The sequence below is a fragment of the Brachyhypopomus gauderio genome, chromosome 6, assembly GCF_052324685.1.
Source record: "Brachyhypopomus gauderio isolate BG-103 chromosome 6, BGAUD_0.2, whole genome shotgun sequence".
NCBI classification, from domain to species: domain Eukaryota; kingdom Metazoa; phylum Chordata; class Actinopteri; order Gymnotiformes; family Hypopomidae; genus Brachyhypopomus; species Brachyhypopomus gauderio.
Window position 1 is genome coordinate 19,230,942 of NC_135216.1, and position 21,105 is coordinate 19,252,046.

The window sequence follows — 21,105 nt, forward strand, 5'->3', positions numbered from 1 at the left end:
GTTTCCTTCATTATAAAATGTGTTGACAGAGGAGAGTGTTTCAGATCTTAATTGTGCCGAAAGTGGAGATCTTTCATCCTGCATTCCTCCTCAGGTTACACAGGAGAAGCCTGGTCTCATTAAGCCTTCAGATCATCCAACATCCGGAAATGCTGCATCTGATGATGTGGCACAAATCTAAAACACATAAAGAACTACTGGCAGAGTGCAGTGTGATGTCTCTGATACCAGCAGATCACAGACTGCTACCCTGTTCCCTGAGGGGTGTTACTTTAAGATTTTTGTGGTCCAATATGAGGCTCTTGTAGAAATAGTACTGTGATGATGACAGTATGGTTGTGTACTGTGATGATGATAGTATGGTTGTGTACTGTGATGAAGGTGCCGTGGTCTTGTATCTGTGGCCTGGTCCCTCTATGAAAAACGAGCAAAATGTTGTTCATGATTTATTATTCTGTACATATATGTTGGATTTACACTACAGGCTCATATCATGACTGTAGAAGTGAAACCATGTAACTCTGCACAATGTTCCAGTCTCATGTTCCCTGTGTCGGTCCCAAGGGCCCCATCGTCTGGAGGCTCTTCCCACGGACCTGCCTCGTGCTCATGGAAACAGGCTTTGGGAGATGAGCAGAATCTCCAAACTGGCTCCAGCTCTGCGTCTGTGGGACCTCCACATGTCGTGTGTAGTCAAGTACCACATTCCCACAGGACCAATGCTGAAACATTTAATGTTGAGTCAACTCTGAGTTTTTGTGCTTTTCCACTGCCGTTTTAATAGACTGGTTGGTAGACTCTCTGTGCCTCTCATGAGACTTTAACCGAATGTGAGTTATTGAATATTTTACTAATTATGCAACGGTTTACAGATTTTATGAGAAATTACCTAATTCCTTTGTTCTGGGCAAAGTTTTCATGACCCAGTAAAGTAAAGATCACGCTGAAGCTCCGCCTGAATGCAGGGGTCACTGCCCGAGCCCTTCTGGAGAGTGGGAATGGATTACAGGAGGTTTGTCTCGCTAAGCTAATAGGCTAACACCTCACTAATCCCACTAAGCGGCTGTTTATGTAAAAGCGTGAGCAGGGAATTCATGATGAGCGCTCTATTGACCTGGAGCTCAGACCCTCACACCAACGCACGCACACACACACACACACACACACACACACACACACACACACACACACACTCACACACACACATATACACCACTGTGCATTCAGATCACCTCACACCCGTGAATATGTCAATGGAGGGATGGACAGATAGTCCCAGAGGGACCAACACACACACACACACACACACCCACACACACACACACACACACAGACTTTGTGTCGTCAGTTTGTACACACACAGAAGGAGAGAGGTAAAGCATACTCAAAGATAGACAGTGAGATAACAAAACACACAAATTGAACAAAAACATAAACACGTGTCTTAAACAAGTTTAAATAAAGGTCTGATCTCAACATATCTGCCCAGTAATCTCTCAAACTGCATATTCAACATATATATCTGCATATACATTTTATTCATGATTTTACTATTTCACTTATTTGTAGGCTTGCAACAGAGAGCACAAAACTGAACTCTAGCATTTCAGTTCATTATTCATAAATTGCTACTAATTAGCAAATTACTCAGTTGCTACATGTGAATTATTGAATGATAATTTAGACTTTAACTTAGAAATTTGGGCTTTGAAATATAAATTTTTTATTCATCAAAAAAATCTCTTAATGTGACACTTGGAACCAGTCAATACTTGACCTCTGACCTTAGCCATGACAGTGTTTCTGTGCGACCCCACGGTTAGCCATGACAGTGATTCTGTGCAACCCCACGGTTAGCCATGACAGTGTTTCTGTGACTCCACGGTTAGCCATGACAGTGTTTCTGTAAACCCACGGTTAGCCATGACAGTGTTTCTGTGACTCCACGGTTAGCCATGACAGTGTTTCTGTGTGACCCCACGGTTAGCCATGACAGTGTTTCTGCAACCCCACGGTTAGCCATGACAGTGTTTCTGTGTGACCCCATGGTTAGCCATGACAGTGTTTCTGTGTGACCCCACGGTTAGCCATGACAGTGTTTCTGTGATTCCACGGTTAGCCATGACAGTGTTTCTGTGACTCCACGGTTAGCCATGACAGTGTTTCTGTGCAACCCCACGGTTAGCCATGACAGTGTTTCTGTGACCCCACAGTTAGCCATGACAGTGTTTCTGTGTGACCCCACGGGTTAGCCATGACAGTGTTTCTGTGACTCCACGGTTAGCCATGACCAGGGCTCTCAAGTCTCACGCATTGAGCGTGTGACACACGTATTTGACCGTCTTCACACGCTCACACGCCACACGCTCACATGCCACCCCCCCCGCTCAACAATTAATGTTCGCCACCCCCCGTCAACAAATCTCACACTCTGACATGAATCCAAAACTTGAGAGCCCTGGCCATGACAGTGTTTCCGTGACCCCACGGTTAGCCATGACAGTGTTTCTGTGACCCCACGGTTAGCCATGACAGTGTTTCTGTGACCCCACGGTTAGCCATGTCGGCTGTCACCATGTGTCCCTCGAGGCCCAACCTTGGAACATCACCTGGGCGGGAGGAGGTGGGAGGAGGTGATGGGAAGCTGGTGTGGCGATATCGGCTGTGTATGTTTAGCATGCGCATGGGGACCTGGTGTTTGAGTGGTCAAAATGCCAGTCTATGGATCTGCAGGGAGGGCTAAAGATCACGTCAGTGGCGAGCAGACACGCGGGTGACGTGTCACGCAGCAGTGGACTGATCTCTGCCAGGGCATGGCGCTGACAGCCCTGTTAAAGACAGCTCTGTCATTAACCAGTGTGTGTGTGTGTGCATGTGTGTGTTTGTGTGCGTGTGTATGCGTATGTGTGCGTGTGTGTGTGAGTGAGAGAGAGAGATAGAGAGAGAGAGAGAGCGAGAGTGCATGTGTAAAGACAGCTGTCATTAACCACTTTGCGTGTGTGTGTGTGTGTGTGTGTATGTGTGTGTGTGTGTGTGTGTGTGTGTGTGTGTGTGTGTGTGTGTGTGTGTGTGTGTGTGTGTGTGTGTGTGTGTGTGTGTGTAAAGGAGATCAGTAGTATGCAAAGTGGATGCACAAGATCCCAGATATCATACAAGTAGAAAAACAACTTATAAATGTATATCATGGTACACACACCTGCTCACACACACCTGCTCACACACACCTGTTCACACACACACACGCTCACACACACGTGCTCACACACACCTGCTCACACACACCTACTCACTCAGACCTGCTCACTTCGACCTCTGTGAGCTTCACTCATGGGTCTTCACTCATGGGTAGCTCCACTGCAGGTGTGTGTGTCTCAGATGGAGGTTTACCTGGAGGGGACAGAACTGCAACACACCCCCCCCCACACACACACATGCGCTCACACACCCACACACATACTTCCACACACACACACACACACACGTGTTCACACACCCACACACATCCACACACACACCTATACACAAACTCCCACACACACACACACACACACACACACACACACACACACACCCACACACATAGGCACGCACAGGCACACCCACAGACACATACAAACTTCATTTATGTATACTCAATTATCTACATACACTACTATGGAGTATTCTCTAGTTTCACACTACAGTGGAGTATACTCAATTATCAGTATTCTCATACTTATCAGTGTGTGTTTACATCAGTAAAAGTACATGTATTTGTTTGTTTGTTGTTTCCATGTTAGGTTATTTATGTTGCTATGGTGGGAACTTTTCCAAGCTCTTAAAACTGTGGATCGACTAAAGTAACCCATCAAAGCTAGTGTTAGTTCAGCTGTCTTCACCCAGCTGACAAATTGCTTTAATTCCAGACGATTCTTCTAAGACAGGTCTGTTACAGGGCCCAGGAGTACCATCGGTACATTTGTGTCTGGATGTGTGTGCTTGTACAAGAGTGATTTCCTTACGGCTAAACAGTGCAGGTGAATAGAACCTGAAATAAAATCAGTTTAATCACAAGTGTTGAAATGACATTGTCGCTTGTGGGTAAAACCTGATGAACCTTACCAACGCCACTCTTCTCTCCTCACACACACACTCTTACACACACAGACACGCACGCATGCACAGACACACACAGACAGACACACACACACACACACACACACACACACACACACACACCCTAGTCTGCAGGGCATTTGTACAGGAGCTCTGTCTCTCATTTGCCTTGTCTGTCCGCACTAGGTAATGACTGTATACTTGAACATTCACTGCCAGTTCTTAGGTGATGATATCAATTTACTGTGTGTGTGTGTGTGTGTGTGTGTGTGTGTGTGTGTGTGTGTGTGTGTGTGTGTGTGTGTGTGTGTGTGTGCACATGTGTGTTGGTGTATTTAAAAAGTCTGTTACTAGGGTCTGAAATCATTAATTTCACAGCAGATGTCTAATATTCATTTTCATGGTAAACAAAGGAAATCTGTTTAGACTGTCTTATAATGTCTATACAGGGTTGCCAACTCTCACGCATTGAGCGTGAGACACACGCATTTGACTGTTTTCACACGCTCTCACGCCACACTTCCGATATCTCACGCCGAAAAAAAAATATCCAGTTTATTTACCTCCACATATATGATTCAATACATTACTAGTTTGCTAGCTCTGGCGCCATCCACCGGCGATATAACACTGAATCTGTGTCCATTTTACGTTCGCTACCCCCCCGCTCAACAACTTTCGTTCAACACCCCCCCCCCCCCCCCCCGCTCAAGTGTCTCACCCCATACACACTGTGCTAACACGCATGTCTCACCCCATACACTGTGCTAACATGCCTGTCTCACCCCATACATTGTGCTAACACGCCTCTCTCACCCCATGCACTGTGCAAACATGCTTGTCTCACCCCATACACTGTGCTAACACACCTGTCTCACCCCATACACTGTGCTAACACACCTGTCTCATCCCCATACGCTGTGCTAACACACCTGTCTCACCCCATACACTGGGCTAACACGCCTGTCTCACCCCATACTCTGTGCTAACACACCTGTCTCACCCCATACGCTGTGCTAACACACCTGTCTCACCTCATACGCTGTGCTAACACGCCTGTCTCACCCCATACTCTGTGCTAACACACCTGTCTCACCCCATATGCTGTGCTAACACGCCTGTCTCACCCCATTCACTGTGCTAACACACCTGTCTCACCCCATACGCTGTGCTAACACGCCTGTCTCACCCCATACACTGTGCTAACACACCTGTCTCACCCCATACGCTGTGCTAACACACCTGTCTCACCCCATACGCTGTGCTAACATGCCTGTCTCACCCCATACGCTGTGCTAACACGCCTGTCTCACCCCATACTCTGTGCTAACACACCTGTCTCACCCCATATGCTGTGCTAACACACCTGTCTCACCTCATACGCTGTGCTAACACGCCTGTCTCACCCCATACTCTGTGCTAACACACCTGTCTCACCCCATACACTGTGCTAACACACCTGTCTCATCCCCATACGCTGTGCTAACATGCCTGTCTCACCCCATACACTGGGCTAACACGCCTGTCTCACCCCATACTCTGTGCTAACACGCCTGTCTCACCCCATACTCTGTGCTAACACACCTGTCTCACCCCATATGCTGTGCTAACACACCTGTCTCACCCCATACGCTGTGCTAACACGCCTGTCTCACCCCATACACTGTGCTAACACACCTGTCTCACTCCATACTCTGTGCTAACACACCTGTCTCACCCCATATGCTGTGCTAACACACCTGTCTTACCCCATACGCTGTGCTAACATGCCTGTCTCACCCCATAAACTGTGCTAACACGCCTGTCTCACCCCATACTCTGTGCTAACACACCTGTCTCACCCCATATGCTGTGCTAACACACCTGTCTCACCCCATACGCTGTGCTAACACGCCTGTCTCACCCCATACTCTGTGCTAACACACCTGTCTCACCCCATACGCTGTGCTAACACACCTGTCTCACCCCATACGCTGTGCTAACACGCCTGTCTCACCTCATACACTGTGCTAACACGCCTGTCTCACCTCATGCGCCTGTCTCACACCACCTAGTCGATGTAATGTGAAACTAATGCAGCGCAATATAGACAGCAGTATCCCACCCACCCTCTATGTAGTGTTGTGGAGCCACTCCTTCTTTCATACTGACACACATGCTTTCACACTGACACACCCACTTTTGCCACACCTCCGCTTCCCAGTGCCACACCTCCAGCACTGGCTTTATCGTACTGGTGGTTCTCATTCCTTCTCCTGGAGTCCCTGTACACCATAGTGCTGTGTTGTTGCTGTAGGCTTAAAGCTGGCCCACCACACAGCAGGGTGGACATCAGTGTTCACAATACCACAGATCACTGTCAGGAGTTTAGTCACCCAGTCACTGCACCACAGATAAACCCTTACAGCAAGGCATTCTGGGAGGAGTTGATGGGCAGCACAAAGACAGAACAGCTAAAGCATTCAGCCCATCACCATGGTTACCCGATCTCCCTGTACCGAGGGGAGTGGCTCACTGGCTGCCTGGCTGGGGTCACGGTGAGGTCACGACGGCGTGATGGATGAACCTCTCTGAGGTGAAGCTTCCTCTACTCTTGCTGGCTGTCTGCTGCACTTCTAGACATTTTCACTTGACCCTTTCTGTCATAACTTTAGTTTTAGCCTCGCTGGTGAGGTTCAGTGACCATGTGATCGAGGGTTTGGGGCTTTTGTCCAGTGATATTACGGGTCATGTTTATTCTGTAGTACGGGTGCTGGTCTGGGTCGTTGTGTCCATTTAATCTTCTTAATGCATGTGGGTTGTTTACATGTTGTTGATTGTTTGTAAACAACAGCACACTGCTGGGTTCTGTAAGCAGTTTGCAAGTCCACCAAGTTCTTCATATATGTTTGTTGTTTTATTTTTATTTTTGTGTCTACACAGCTCCTTTCAGCACTGAGTGTAAACCATTCACACGTTATTTAAGTCCACATCAGTCCACATTTTATCTAGTTTTTTACAGTTTGCTAGAGAATGAGTATACCATGTACCATGTGAATATGAGCTAAATGTGGATTTTATTGTTTTTGAGAGACAAAAGTATAAAAAATTATTTTAAGTGGCCATTTGTTCATTTGTTTGTTTATTTGTGATTTTATACAGGACAACCTGTATTTATATGTGTGACCTCTGTGTGCTGCCTCTTGTAGTGAAATGGACAAACTGAAGAAGGTCCACTCCGGCACTTTTGAAACTCACTGTTTGATTGATCCAAGTGTACCATGCTGTCCAATGGGGGATGCAGTCAGCTGTAAGAGATCAAAGCATTTCCAGTATTTTCCTGGTGTGATTATTTCAACTGCTGAAGGCTACTGCGTTGGAATGATAGGGCGGCAACGAATGCATGATGAAAGGAAAGAGGCCGGTGAGTCTGAGCCAGAATGGCGTCTCAGGATAAATGACCTGCTTGTTTTGGCTTCCTCCTGCTTCCTTCTTCGTTGTCGTGTAGTCTGTCTCATTTACACCCATGGTAACAGAGTACCGAGGAGTTATTTACACTCTACTTCCTGTTTTGTGCCACAAACAATGTTCCCTTTATTGGGTTATATTTCATTACATTAACAACAAATAGGTCCTGCACTGCATAAAAGGGTTTTAATAGTATAAAAGGGTTAATGGTTTAACCAAATCTTGTATTTGCTAATATCAGGAACCAACCTTTTTATTGGGGTGTTTCACACACACACACGCACACACACACACACACACACACACTAACAGAGAGAGAGAGAGAGAGAGAGAGAGAGATTTCGTAAATATGTAATTGCACAAGCCTACATGGTCAGACTGTGTCTTCTGTTAGGTTGAGGTTCTCACTGGCATTCAGATAAGCATATTATATAAACTATAATATAGCAACTTCTAGAACCCAAACATAGTCTGATGTGCTGCCTGTAATCTTGACTAAATATAGTTTACACTGCATATTTTTACACAATGACCCAGAATAAAACACCCTAATAAACACCCTAAATAAAAGCTCTTTTTGTACTCAGGTACTCATGGCCTTTCTGGAGTGTAATGCACTCTCAAGGTGTTTAAAACTATCAACACAGAAGCTTTGAAATATACCCTTTAAAATATTTAAAACTGTAGACTATAATGACTGAGGAAAAAGTAGTCAGTCTCAGTGAAGACGCTGTAAAGATGTTGATCACCAGGTCTCTGGTTTGTATTAATTCTTGGTACATGACTATTTTGCCTGTTCTGTTGTCATTTGCTGGCGTGAACAATTGATAGTTATTCTTTTGGTAATGTGTAGTGTGATTCTGTCTTTTCCTGGTCTGTGATGGTTTCGAGCAATCGTCTGTCATCAGCTTTGGATGTATAAATAAACTAAATATTTTTTTCCTTTTGAAGCACTTTGCGGAAATTTGGGTATCCAAATACGAGGAAAAGTCTCAAACTATGTTTAAATATATCTAAACGTCCTCGTGAACGCCTCAGGAAGGTGATTTCCGGGCACGAGACTGAAAAATTTGTATCCGATTAGTTGCAGGACGATGAAGGACGATGAAAAACACGCGATGACCCGCCGTTTTCTGTCGGTTTAGCTATGTGTCTGATTCATTTGCAACTCCGTGGCAACGATGAAAATGAACCATTTTGTGCGTTAGGCCTAGGATGCATAAACAAAAACAAGAAATATTACTTTCCGTATTATTATAAATGACTGACGTTTGTTAATAACCTACTTCAAATGCAATTATCAGACGCCTTTTTAATGAATGGAAGAAAATATTCACTATAGAACTTTGTTTAAATAATAATTTAGTTATGGTGGTAAGACAACTACAACTACTTCTAATAATAACGACAACAACAATGATAATAAGTAAACATGTTTTAAATAACAATATAGTGGACGGTACTTAGCCTATAGTGGAGGTAGTATATTTAATCACCGTGTATGGCCATCTCGATTACGTTTCCTCTGAATGCGAGGGCGTAGAATTAACTTGGACGGAATTGACGCGTCCCACCAAAGTCAAGAGCAAATCTACGCCCTTGTCTGAACGCGTCAAACGGGTTATGTGTTGTGTTGTATGTTGTGTCTGCATTAGTTGTTAATTTCAAATTCGTTTCTCTATGTTTAATTCTGTATATTAATGCATATATTTATTCTATTCTATATTAACAAAATGAATATACTATATAAACTATAACTAGCAGTACAGTTTTATAACTGTATTGCTATATCTGCAGAGAAAATGCTCTGTCTCAAAAGCCCACATTAGTTAATGTTTTAACACCCTCTAAGCTGTGTATATTTTATTATTATTATTGATGTTCTTTCTTTTCACAGACCCGGAAAAGAAAATCACGCTGATGTTTTCAGAGTCACGAACTCTCACTACGGCCGGTGATTAAAGTCGTGATACTGTGTTTTAACGCCCTGGTTCAAATCCCCCATAATACGAGGAATTAAGTTTGTGGTATTTTGATTGATCTGGCTCATTTACATATCCTTCTTGTTTTGTAACTCGATTAAAGCTATGTCTGGTGATTTTGTTTTGTTTTTTTGTTGTTGTTTTGAGGTGCCATTGAGTTATTGAGACAGTTATCGGCTGACACAGAGACTTCAGCAGCGCCGGCGTCAGTGGTTTGTTCTAGAAATGATGGTTAATATAGAAGCGCGTTGTTATGTTGGCACATGTTGGCTTTTTGTGTCTTTTTAAAATATATTTTTATACATGCGTCTATATGTATGTAACTATAAACCTAATGATAACTAGCGAAGTAATTACGTTTAGTGGAAACAGAAAGGCTCTATGTGTTGCACAGCACGAAACGTGAAAGTGCAATCTTAATTCAATTTATAATTGGATCTTGTCAATTCTCAATATTTCAGATTGGCTTAATTCACAGCCCGACTGCACTCCGAGTCCGCACGGAGACACACAGTCAAGATAAAGGTGAATGAAGATCATCAATCGGATCAACAGCCGATTTCACACCTACGCACGAGCAATTAAAACATTTGAACACTGAAGTGGTCTCTGTTGAAACAACCAACGTGTGCAGTAAGTGACAGACACATACAGTTTAGTCCCTACAAATAAACCAACGAGAATAATGTTGAGCTTTGTTCGTTTGGAATTGAATGAACAAAACTGTTCGCTGAAAATAAGTGTACAAGTGAACTTATATATGTATGTGGAGGGGGAAATGTCTGAAGGGTAGAGGGTTGAATTCCTTGCATCCGTGTCGGCAAACCCCTCCCACAAAATAAATAAAAATAAAAACAATATTAATAATAATTGACAGCGAGGCTAATAATATGATAGCTTATTCAATCCTATTTAAATATCAAAGGCATATCGGGCTACTGATTTCATTCTATATGTTATTATTCCGTATTGTTAAATTAAGACCCGCCGCGGTGTTGAGGCGCTGAATGCACTCGTCCGCTTCTCAACTCACACCTGTAGTTCCTGAGAAAATTTCCTGTACAGTGTCCCGCTGAACTTACATAAACAACAGGATCAGAACAGAAGCAGCACCTGCGTTTGTAGTGCATTCCCAAGTAAACAAATACAACCTGGATTTTCGGAAAATAATTTAGTCTGAATTGTTTCCTTTCACATCTCGTGCCTAGTAAAACTGAACACGAGCTCCACCCACACTCACCGGGAAACCAACCCTTACTGGCTTCAAAGAAAGTTCAGTTTAACATAACTTACAAAAACAGAGGATCTTCTGATAGATGTGTCCAATAACTGTACAGACGTCGGTGGGAAACGGCGGGCAAACTCTAAAGCAGTGGGGGTGGTAGTATTGGCCAAGTTTGTCATGTTATGATGTCTTACTTGAGTAAGAGGCCTCGCCGACAGCTCTGATACATGATTAGGACACGTTCATGTTACATCAGTAGTGGTTACACTGGTGTTTTAAACTTGAACTAGAAATGCGAGCTGATATAACCAGTGGTAACTGGTGTAGGACACTATCAGTCTAATGACGTCTTCTGTTCATCTGTCGAGATTTTTGACGTTAAGGCTCTCTGTTCTAACTGAGGTATTGACAAGTTACCAGCACTGAAGGGATCAAATGCCGATTAGATGAGAGATGATTTAATCGATATTATTTCTCTTTCCTTTTGCCCTAGCTTTCTCTTCTGTAAACCAACAGTTCGATAAGGTTGTCATCGCGAATGACGGTGACAGCCTTGCGAATCTCTCTCCCGCGCATAAACAGGCTCACGGTCTGCCAATACCGCTCCCCCCGGGGGACGGGAGCGCGCGCGCACGCATACATCCACTCGTGTTAGAGAGTGCATTCCCACTGAGGATGAGCGTATTGACAAGACAATCAATGGATTAAAGAAACCACTGAAGGTCCCATGCAGACGAATTGGTTTCTTGCAAAAAATAAAAAAATAAGATGTGGAATTATGGAAATCATAATGAAAGTGCTCATTAATGTAAACCGTTTAAATTGGGTTTAGTTAACAAGCGTAAATAATTGCCTTGATTAACATGATCACTCACCAAGTCATATAAATGTTTAACAGCCAGAGAGTGTCATATTGTCGGTAAGACAGAACATACCCAAACTCTCACAAAGAATGGTACGAAGAGGCCGTACAATTATGTTATAGCAAATAAAAATGCTATTTATTTCAGATACTGACCCGTATTTCTGAGAAGTTTCACTCATTCCAAATCACGACATATGAGCTAAAGTCCTCATCCTCGACTGATAAAACTCAGCGCGATGTCTAGACTATGAATGTTTAGCATCATGCAAAAGTCACACGAATCAGAAAAGCAGCCTGCTTTGAACCCACACACAGCCGCTGAGACAGAACCTGTTAAGGAGAGGTAGACAGTCTGATTTAGACATATGTTACCGACCATGGTTCCGATTCTTCTATGTCCCTTTAGAATGGACTCTGTAGATTCTATTGCACGTGTACATTCGATCCTTTGGTAAGCTAAATGAGGTAGGCTTCATGACGTTATATGCATTATGTACGTTACGGTCGTCAGAAGGCATTTGCGTTAACACAGCATATGCCCTGTATGGGCATGAAAATGCACTTCATGAAATCAATACCGACTATGGATCCCAGACTCTCTCAAAATAACACAATACACTGAATAGTTTAAACTAAAAAAGAGTATCGTGTCTGACAGTTCCGAGCATGTCCGGTTACATGCGGTCATCACTGCTGTAACTGCGGCCAGTGTCACAGTACTGATCCTTTTACCCCTCAGCAGAACAGAGTGATCACGCCCTTCATCCCGAGGAGTAGGGTTCGGCCACGGAGGGCGCGGGTGACGGCGTGGACGGTGCGGAGAGAGACTTTTCCGACGCATCCTCAGTCTTTTCCGCACTGTCCCGCGCTTCAGACGTCGTTTTGGGCAGGAGACCTTCTTTCTCGCGCTTCTTCTGCTTCATGCGACGGTTTTGAAACCAGATCTTCACCTGAGTCTCGTTAAGCTGGAGCGCGGCTGCGATCTCCACGCGCCTGGCGCGTGTTAAGTACTTGTTGAAGTGAAACTCCTTTTCCAGCTCGGTCAGCTGTTTTGTGGTGAAATTAGTGCGAACAGTGTTCGGCTGTCCTCCATAACCGTACTCTCCTACTTTTCCTGAAATAGAAAACAAAGACAGCAATTCAATATGTCCAATGTCAATTTATAAAGTACTGCCAGATTAATTTCACTGGACAGACGTGTTGTCTTCTAACGCCGTAAATTCTGATTCTACTCTTAGATTCAGGTCAGTGTCACGGCTGCGTAAGTTAAAGACCCAACAGTCACCTGTTTTTGGCGGGTTCCGCTTAACTTTCATCCAGTCAAACGTCTGCGCCGTGGTCGCCGCGTCCGAGAGAGGTGAACAACACGCCTCGAGATGGCTCACGTGTAGAGGAGAGAGAGAATTTGAGCAGCCCGCCACAAACGTCAAATTTGCCTGATCTTGGCCATGACCGTACGTAGCTGCTGCGTACTGAAGTTGTCCATGCAGGTGCGCGCTGCTGTTGTTGTAACCATGGCGATGATGATGATGGTGCTGCACAATGTTTCCGGAGTAAACTAGCGGGCCGCACTGGGAGAACCCTGCAGTGGAGTCAGTGTCCTGGTTCAGGGTGTAGTGATTATAACCGGCGCAAAAACTTTGAGTCCCGTAAGTTGGATGGGCACCGTAGGCAACTGACAGTGTCCCGGAGGACTGGTATGACCCAGCTCGGTGTGGGTGATTTGTTACAGCGTTCGGTGATGCTCTGCCGGACATAAACCGGTCGTTCCCACTGCGGTTATTTACCGTGACAGAACACGACTGGAAAGTTGTAATTCCGTGATCAGCATGGAATGCCCTGACGGAGCACGAGCCCCCGCCACCGCCGTCTCCGCCGCTCATTACTGAATAATCTAAGAATGTGCTCATTCTGGCATCGTCCCGACCGTCTCTCGGACCCCACTGTCACAACGTCGCCACGGTCAAACCGGCACCCTTCCACCTCCTTCAATCAGCGGAGTATGGGGGGGCGAGGATGTGATATGAATGAGCAGTGACAGTCACGTGAGCATGGTCAGCCAGTGACCGGTGGCTTTGTTGGGTCTTGAGTGGCCTCATCCTGACAGGTAGTCTTTAGAGACTACGCTTATGTAAATCTCAACAGCTCGTCGATCACAATGACGTAGGCACACATATTGGGTCGCGCTGCTTTAGTCGATTGATGAAACGCCGGAGCGCGGAAGTGGAGGGACTGTAGTCTGCTGCGTGGTTACCGAGGACCCGAGGTGTGAATATGTTCGGACCAGCCTGAATCCGTGTCACAGAACATTAATCGCAAGTGCACCAGGTAAGACCAAACCTAGACCAACACACCAACAAAATAAGCCGGAGCAGGCCAAATTTAATAAACCTAAAAAGGGTAAGGATAAATACATTTTGATCTTGTGCATGTAAGATACTCTGGTACGGCCTTGATTGTGTTAAATAAGGAGTGTTTTTCGCCAAAACAGTAATTATTATTTATTTAGGCCAGTATACTTTTCATTAACGGTCTTTTATACTGTGACTTGAACTTCATTTTACTGTCTACATCAAGTTCCCCTCCCACTTTTAAAATATTTCATAATTCTCTTGTGGGAAAACGTTAATCATAATTTGATCCGTTGATGTTTCAACAAAGGAATGAACACTTATTAACATTGGATACATCTTGTATTGGATTCAGATAGCCTACATTTTACATTTACATTAACACGTTGATTTATGTAGTAGGATATGTTAATATTTTAAGTAATGATTTGTTTTGTAACAACTAGGTAATCTTTCTCGACTGAGTAAAACGCCGGTAAAGAGAGAGCTCGCGAGGAGGGGAGGAGCGAGGATGAGTGTCTGTGCGCCCCCTCTGGTTTGAGGAGGAATAGCTTTTTTCATGATTCAAAATGGCGCCGTGTTGAGCAGGGTTTCTCCTCTCCCTGCTTCGCACATCCTGTTCTCCTCTCGCACCCACGCGCGTATTCACATCTTCACACACACACACACACACACACACACACACACACACACACACACACACACACACACACACACACACACACACACACACACACACAAGGGAGTGAGGGAGAGAGAGGGGGAGGGAAAGGATCCACAGTTATTTGGCCTACGCGGAAATGCTTTCTTGAGTCTGCCTCTGTGAGAAAGGCTTAGTAGCCTACGTGTTAAAATGATGTCCTTTGTAAGTTTGCCACATTGAATAAATGTCTAAAATGTGATTTACTAGAATGAACCAGGCTAATAATGTGGCTACATTTCTGAGAGTGTTTCAGGCCTGTTTCTGTAGTTGCGTGATCATCTTTTGAGCTTTAGCAGTGTAAAATAATCAGTAGGTCTAGATGAAAACGATTAAAGGATGCACAAATTTAAAGGACAGGTAAATGTCAAACATTGATAATGTTAGAAACCATGGTAATACTTTGCAATCGTAATTATAGCAACAATAACAACAACAATAATAAGTGTATTATTATTGTTTTAAAATAATATATAATTTTTATTTTATTATCGTGATTATTATCGATATACATTATTATTATTAGTGGTGGTAGTAGTATGTCGGCAAGCATTAATCTGCATTTAACCCATTTGACTACTACGCGTATTTTTGCTAGGAGGTCTAGGTTATGTAAACGATCACAAGCTTTGCAATTTTACTGCAATAAAAGTGAACTTTTAACAGTGACAAACGCAGCGTCTGTTCAAAATAATCCAAAATAGTCTAAATCCATCTCAAAATACGAGACAAAAATGCGAATGGGCTTTTATTTGTGCAGACGTCACTACTATTGTCTCGTGCTGTCAGGTTGCATGAAAGACTTTGATTTATGAGTCTGGCAGCAAACGAAACATCTAAGGCATTTCCCCACGCGGAGCAGAGAGCAGAGCTGCAGACAAAGAGCACAAGTGTAGGGCGAAGCAGCCATGTTGGGTTTTACAACCAAAGATGAAAGTTTATAATTTTGATAAATGAAGTAACAGTAGACCAGCACGTACATGCTGGAAGTTATCAAGTGTATGTACACACACACACACACACACACACACACACACACACACACACACACACACACACACACACACACACACACACACACACACACACACACACCATTTCTAGACAGATTTATTTATCAAATAAACGTTTAATGGGAGTTTTTTACTCTCCATTTTACTTATTTCTTACTATACGTTCCCGACAATCTGTGTCATGACATAATGTAACAATAAGGCTACAACTGAATCTACTCAGATTTACTTACGCGGACTAAAATTTATTTAGATGACTGTACTCAACTGTCAGACACACCTTTGTAAATGTTTAACCGAGAGAAATCTGTGGTCTTGGTCTCATTTGGCAGTGGCAAGAAAAGTAAAAAAAAAAAAAACAAGGAGCATTTTAAGATTAGGTCAACTAAATTATCATGAATATTATGCTATCACACATTATATATAATGTATAATTTGATATTAGTCCTAAAAGGTTGGCTATACTGCACACTTTTTAAAAGGAACATCATATTAATTAATGTACGTCAATGTCAAACACGTTTATTCAAAAGTCAGATTTATTTTAATAAAAATATGTGATACAAAAATAAAAAGATTAAGGTATATGTGATTTGTCAAGCAGAATTCAGCTCTATATCTGGCTTTTTACAGTTTACATTAAGTTTATAGCATTCAGGAAATCTTACCTTCGATCATTTCATGATAACCTATTTGGCAGTTGTGTCCATATACAAATTACATGTGATACAAATCACAACTTCTGGCGAAAGTTATTCCAGTGTTCCTGTAGTCAATAGTTAAGATGCTGCAAATCGTTTGTACTTAAAGCATCTGTAAAAAAGCAGAAGTGATCCGTCGAAAGGTCATCCGGACTACCCAGTGACTCGGACAGCGGAGGCGAAGCTCCGTCGGACAGATGCAAACAGGAGTCCGAAGAAAAATGATAGACGTCTTTCGCAGACACATCCAGGATGAGAGGGGAGCTACAGTTGTCCGAGCTCGCGGAGTGAGGTCTAAGGCCTAGTGTAGTTCCACAGGTCGTAATTGTCGTCGATGGATTGGAGAGGTGGCTAAGATTCCTGTTATTATGACCGAAGGACGATATGGAAAACTTTGGAGAGTCGTTGTGGAGCTGCTGAGAAGTTGATAATAGCTCCGGTTGAAAGAAATACAATTCCCTATCGAGGAGAGGTGCCGAATCATTGCCCAAACTACATTCAAACACTGAGCTCTCCTCCTCGCTCTGAGGACCGCTCTCCTCGCCGGCGGCTGTATTTCTCAGCTTTTCGCGAGTCTCCTTGGTCTGGCTCTGCCGTTTGTGTTTCATGCGACGGTTTTGGAACCACACTTTGACTTGGCGCTCCGTCAGGTCCAGCAGCGCCGCTATCTCCACGCGACGAGGCCGGCTTAAGTACTTATTGAAGTGGAACTCCTTCTCCAGCTCCAAAAGCTGGGTGCTCGTGTATGCGGTCCTCAGACGGCGCGAGCCTCCCCCTCCAACGGCCAAGCTGATCTCGGGAAGCTCGATATGACCTGGAACAGAGGTTGTGTATCCACAAGAGCACACCTAACGTTAAAGGCACACATAAACCCACACATTCATTCTGGACCGTTTATCTATAAGTGAAAGTGTCTTGAGTTACGGAGCAGGGGTCGGCATTATTGTTATGGTCATTAGAAAAATTCCCATAAAATAACCCTTAATATTATAAAGGGAATGTGGCAGATTTTGCAGGATCATAAACTGCAAAGGGAAGATATACATTTCGTCCTCCGGTCCTCTCGTGGTGGCAGTAATGAATGCACGAGCATTTCAACAACAGTAATCCATCATTCTTCATTGCTGTCAGATATCAAAAAGTCTCGGGATCGAGGCGCGACGAATGGTCAAAGAAAGTAAAGATAGGAAATGTAGAATTTTTAATTACAGAGCATTTGTTTGCAGGAGATAATTGGTGTAGATGCACTACTGTTGTTCAGCACAGAACTGAGGAAACGTCACTGCGATGTTATCGAGCTCATTTTATTACGCTTCTCCGTGTCCTTATTGGCCGTAATTCTCCCGTCGCACTCCCTGTCCCCGTGCGCCCCCACTCACCTTTAGGGGAGAAGTACGTTCCTCCTGTAACCGCGGTCGCTGCAGTGGCTGTGTGCGTGCGAAAGGAGATTTTCCTGGAGGCCTTCTTTTCGCGCATCCACGGGTATTCCGGGGGCAGGGAAGCAGCAGGCAGTGGGCTGCCTCCTTCCAGGCTGTGGCGGGGTCTTCCATGGCGTTGCTGGATCCCCGGACTTACGCTAGGGATAGTGTGCTCGAAAGGAGGTGGGATGAGCGGGTGTGCGAGCGTTGAGCCCTTGATTGATGAGCTCTGAAATGACTCGTCAACAGGGGGGAAAGACGTCAGGCACTCCGCGAGCGACGGCCGACTATTGATGAAGCCCGTTTCACGCTCGAACTCGTAATTCATGTCTTCCCTACTGCCTCGCGAGGAGAGAAAGTTTGCCTCGCTGCAGGTGCTTTAAAAAAATGCGACTTCGGTCGAGAGATAACAAGATATAACAAGAGATAACAAGGATGACATGAAATAGTCAAAATTATATTTTGTGATATACTGATTAAAGTCCTATGTGGATCGTTCCACTATTAAACTATTGAATTCATGGAAACATGGTTGAAATTGGACCGAAAGCCTGTCACATGACTGCCTCTGCCCAATGACAGTTTGGGGTTTAATCAAAAGAAGCCACTGTCTGAACGATCGATCCGTACGGGCCCTGTAAACAACACCTCGCCTCGGTGGGAAGTCGCTGTTTTATTCAAATCGGTGTAGTGTTTTTTGTTGTAAATAATGCCAAGGCCCTTTGCTTTGCGATCATCAGGTTCAAAATCCGTTTTCGCCTCCGTGGTAGCCGGCGCGTCCCGGTGCAACGGGACGTGAGCGTGGCCCTCCTCCCTCCACCGCTATCACTGCACGCGCCCGTGCACACATCTTATGTATTGTTTCAAAAATGTCAGGAGAGCAGACTAGCGCCCACACGTCGGCCTGGCCGGCCACGCTACGCCTGCTCCGATTAGAAAAGTCAACCATTCATCTCCCACATCCTGACATGACACAACTCCTACATTTCAGGCCAGCTCCGATTACTCTCAGCGGAGTGCTGCAGCTCACACATGCACACATGCGAAGCACACAGACTCCCCTCCGACAAACCCGTTTATACACACGTTTGCATAACCACGTGGGTGCTTTTTCACCCACAGACTCAAGATAGATTTGAGACCCAACAACAACAACAACAACAATAATAATAATAGTAATAATAATAATAATAATAATAATAATTATTATTATAATTATAATTATAATAATAATAATTATTATTATTATTATTATTATTATTATACACAGTGCTACATAAGCGGAGAACATGTAATCTGTAATCAATGCACGTAATGTCCCTCGAACTCACAGAACTTCTAAGAAAAAAAATCCCAATGTTATAGTTACAGTAAACGTGACAGTGACAAAGTGTCAAAACGGGCTCGCGTGTTCACTGAAGTTGTAAATTTAACAACATCAGTTACAGTGTGTAAATCTAACAACATGAGTTACAGTGTGTTCATTCTCTCAGTGGTCAGTACGCTACACATCAGTTTGATCCGTTTCCCTTTCTTCATTAACTGACTAGTTAGAGGACCTGAGGCGGTTATCGGTGAAATGAGTTGATAATTACAATGAACATTCTGAAGTACTGCTTCTGTGGAGGTCTTATCAGCCTATATAAACTTTAAGACTGAGGGTCAGGTTGCCATATATATGTAGTGTTACGAGGCTATTATTAGTCCATGCATGTGTTTGTATTATGAACATAACAACCTACAAAAGAAGATACTGCATATGAAATGTAATATAAAGAGCCATTTTCAACAAATTGATTTATGGAAAGTGTGGAGTATTTTTTAAACGCACAGGGGAAAGAGCACGCGGGCCTCTTGCAGTTTTAGTGCTTATACACTAAACAAAGAGTCATGGAAGCCTGCGCGCGATCAATCTTACTCGCCAAAAGGTCTGACAGCCTCGAACCCCCACAACACATTTAAACCTTCTAACTCCGCGCGAGATCAAATACAGCCAGGAAGACAGGGAGAGAAGCTTCCATTACAACCGCGCGCTTCTGTTTCCTTCTCTCGTGCGCATACACTCAGGCGAATTATCGTTTGGATCGAACACTATCAGACGCGCAACACACAAATGGTGAGTAGCCCAAAACCCGCTCTGTAATTTTGTTTTCAATTCGGTGTAATTCTTGGCTGCTAGAAAAACACTCCAGGTATGACTTTTCGTTTGAGTAAAGGTCTAGAATTTTTAGCGAATCTTAAGAGGGCAGGCTGACTTTGGAAGTAAATTTACTGAATTGGTGGCGTTCGGTCTCAAGCAGATTAAAACACGAGTTTTTTCCCACAAAATCTAACCGTCTTGCGTTTCCATATTAGGTCAATGCTTATTGAAACCAGTTTTATTTCTGTTGCTGCATCTTTTATTATTCAGCCCGTCTGGCTTTGTGGTCTCGTGCACACTAGGGATCCGTTGGTCTGGCTCTGTCTGCTAACCATATGCCGTAAACCGAGCAAGGCCATGGACTGACTGCTGAAAAAAATTATTTTCGACCAATACAAATTGTAAAAGTGTAAGACCTTATGAGATTATGGTGCATAGTCAGAAACACTGCCAATAAAGTATATCAAAAAGTTAAAACATGTAGCCGCTTTTGTGTTGAAATGTAAACACAGCTAAACTAATAATAATATACATTCAGACCAAAAACTACATTTTCTTTAAAGTTTATATGCCAAATGTGACATCACGTTTAAATTGCACCTACATTATTATAAGGAATCCAAAACATGTGTAAAAATAATTTCTAGCATATTCGTTCTATCATGTCCTTTTAAAATCATAGTTAGCTAGACACACGTGGAAATAGAGCAAACCTGAATTACAAGAGATATTTTGAACCCCCTGATTTAGGCGGTGTGTTAAAGTTCAAAAGTTACTACTGTATTTTTTAGGTGTTAATCTGACCCCTTGTTTTGGCATGGCCTTATATCTTAGACATGCATTTGCCTGTCATTACTAGAATGGTGGGGGAAACCCCCACAGTTTAGCCTTATACAGTGTTTGAGTTGATCGTTTCGGGAATTTTAAATATTTCTCATTTTAAATGCTTCCTCTCTTCCAGACGGTGCTCGAGGGCCAGGCTGCCTGTGACATTATAATGGATGAGTTTCATCGGAGCGACACTCAGAGCAGCTAGTGTTGGATTTACAAAGCAAGAAGGAACCGAACATCACACGCTTCATGTGTAATGATTTTAACGTATTTTGCCGTTTTTACAGGTAAATCTATTGTGTGACGGTTGAGAGCTTTCTGTGCATTGTTTAAAAAA

General features: G+C 43.7%; 2 protein-coding genes and 1 long non-coding RNA gene across 3 annotated transcripts; 1 reads left to right on the plus strand and 2 right to left on the minus strand.

Annotated features, from left to right (window-relative positions):
- Positions 1-7,532: 7,532 nt before the first annotated feature.
- hoxa1a (homeobox A1a) lies at positions 7,533-15,182 on the minus strand. The gene is made up of 2 exons (XM_077009424.1): positions 12,900-15,182; positions 7,533-12,728 (listed from the first exon to the last, which is right to left on the minus strand). The coding sequence occupies exons 1-2, from the start codon at positions 13,522-13,524 to the stop codon at positions 12,376-12,378; spliced, it is 978 nt and encodes a 325-aa protein (XP_076865539.1). The 5' UTR covers positions 13,525-15,182; the 3' UTR covers positions 7,533-12,375.
- A 1,030-nt stretch (positions 15,183-16,212) lies between these two features.
- LOC143517198 (homeobox protein Hox-A2a-like) lies at positions 16,213-19,700 on the minus strand. Its single transcript, XM_077009423.1, has 2 exons — positions 17,759-19,700; positions 16,213-17,193 (listed from the first exon to the last, which is right to left on the minus strand). The coding sequence occupies exons 1-2, from the start codon at positions 18,123-18,125 to the stop codon at positions 16,451-16,453; spliced, it is 1,110 nt and encodes a 369-aa protein (XP_076865538.1). The 5' UTR covers positions 18,126-19,700; the 3' UTR covers positions 16,213-16,450.
- An 82-nt stretch (positions 19,701-19,782) lies between these two features.
- On the plus strand, positions 19,783-21,089 carry LOC143517204 (uncharacterized). Its single transcript, XR_013131900.1, has 2 exons — positions 19,783-19,913; positions 20,899-21,089. It is a non-coding gene; the product is annotated as an uncharacterized LOC143517204 (long non-coding RNA).
- Positions 21,090-21,105: the final 16 nt, after the last annotated feature.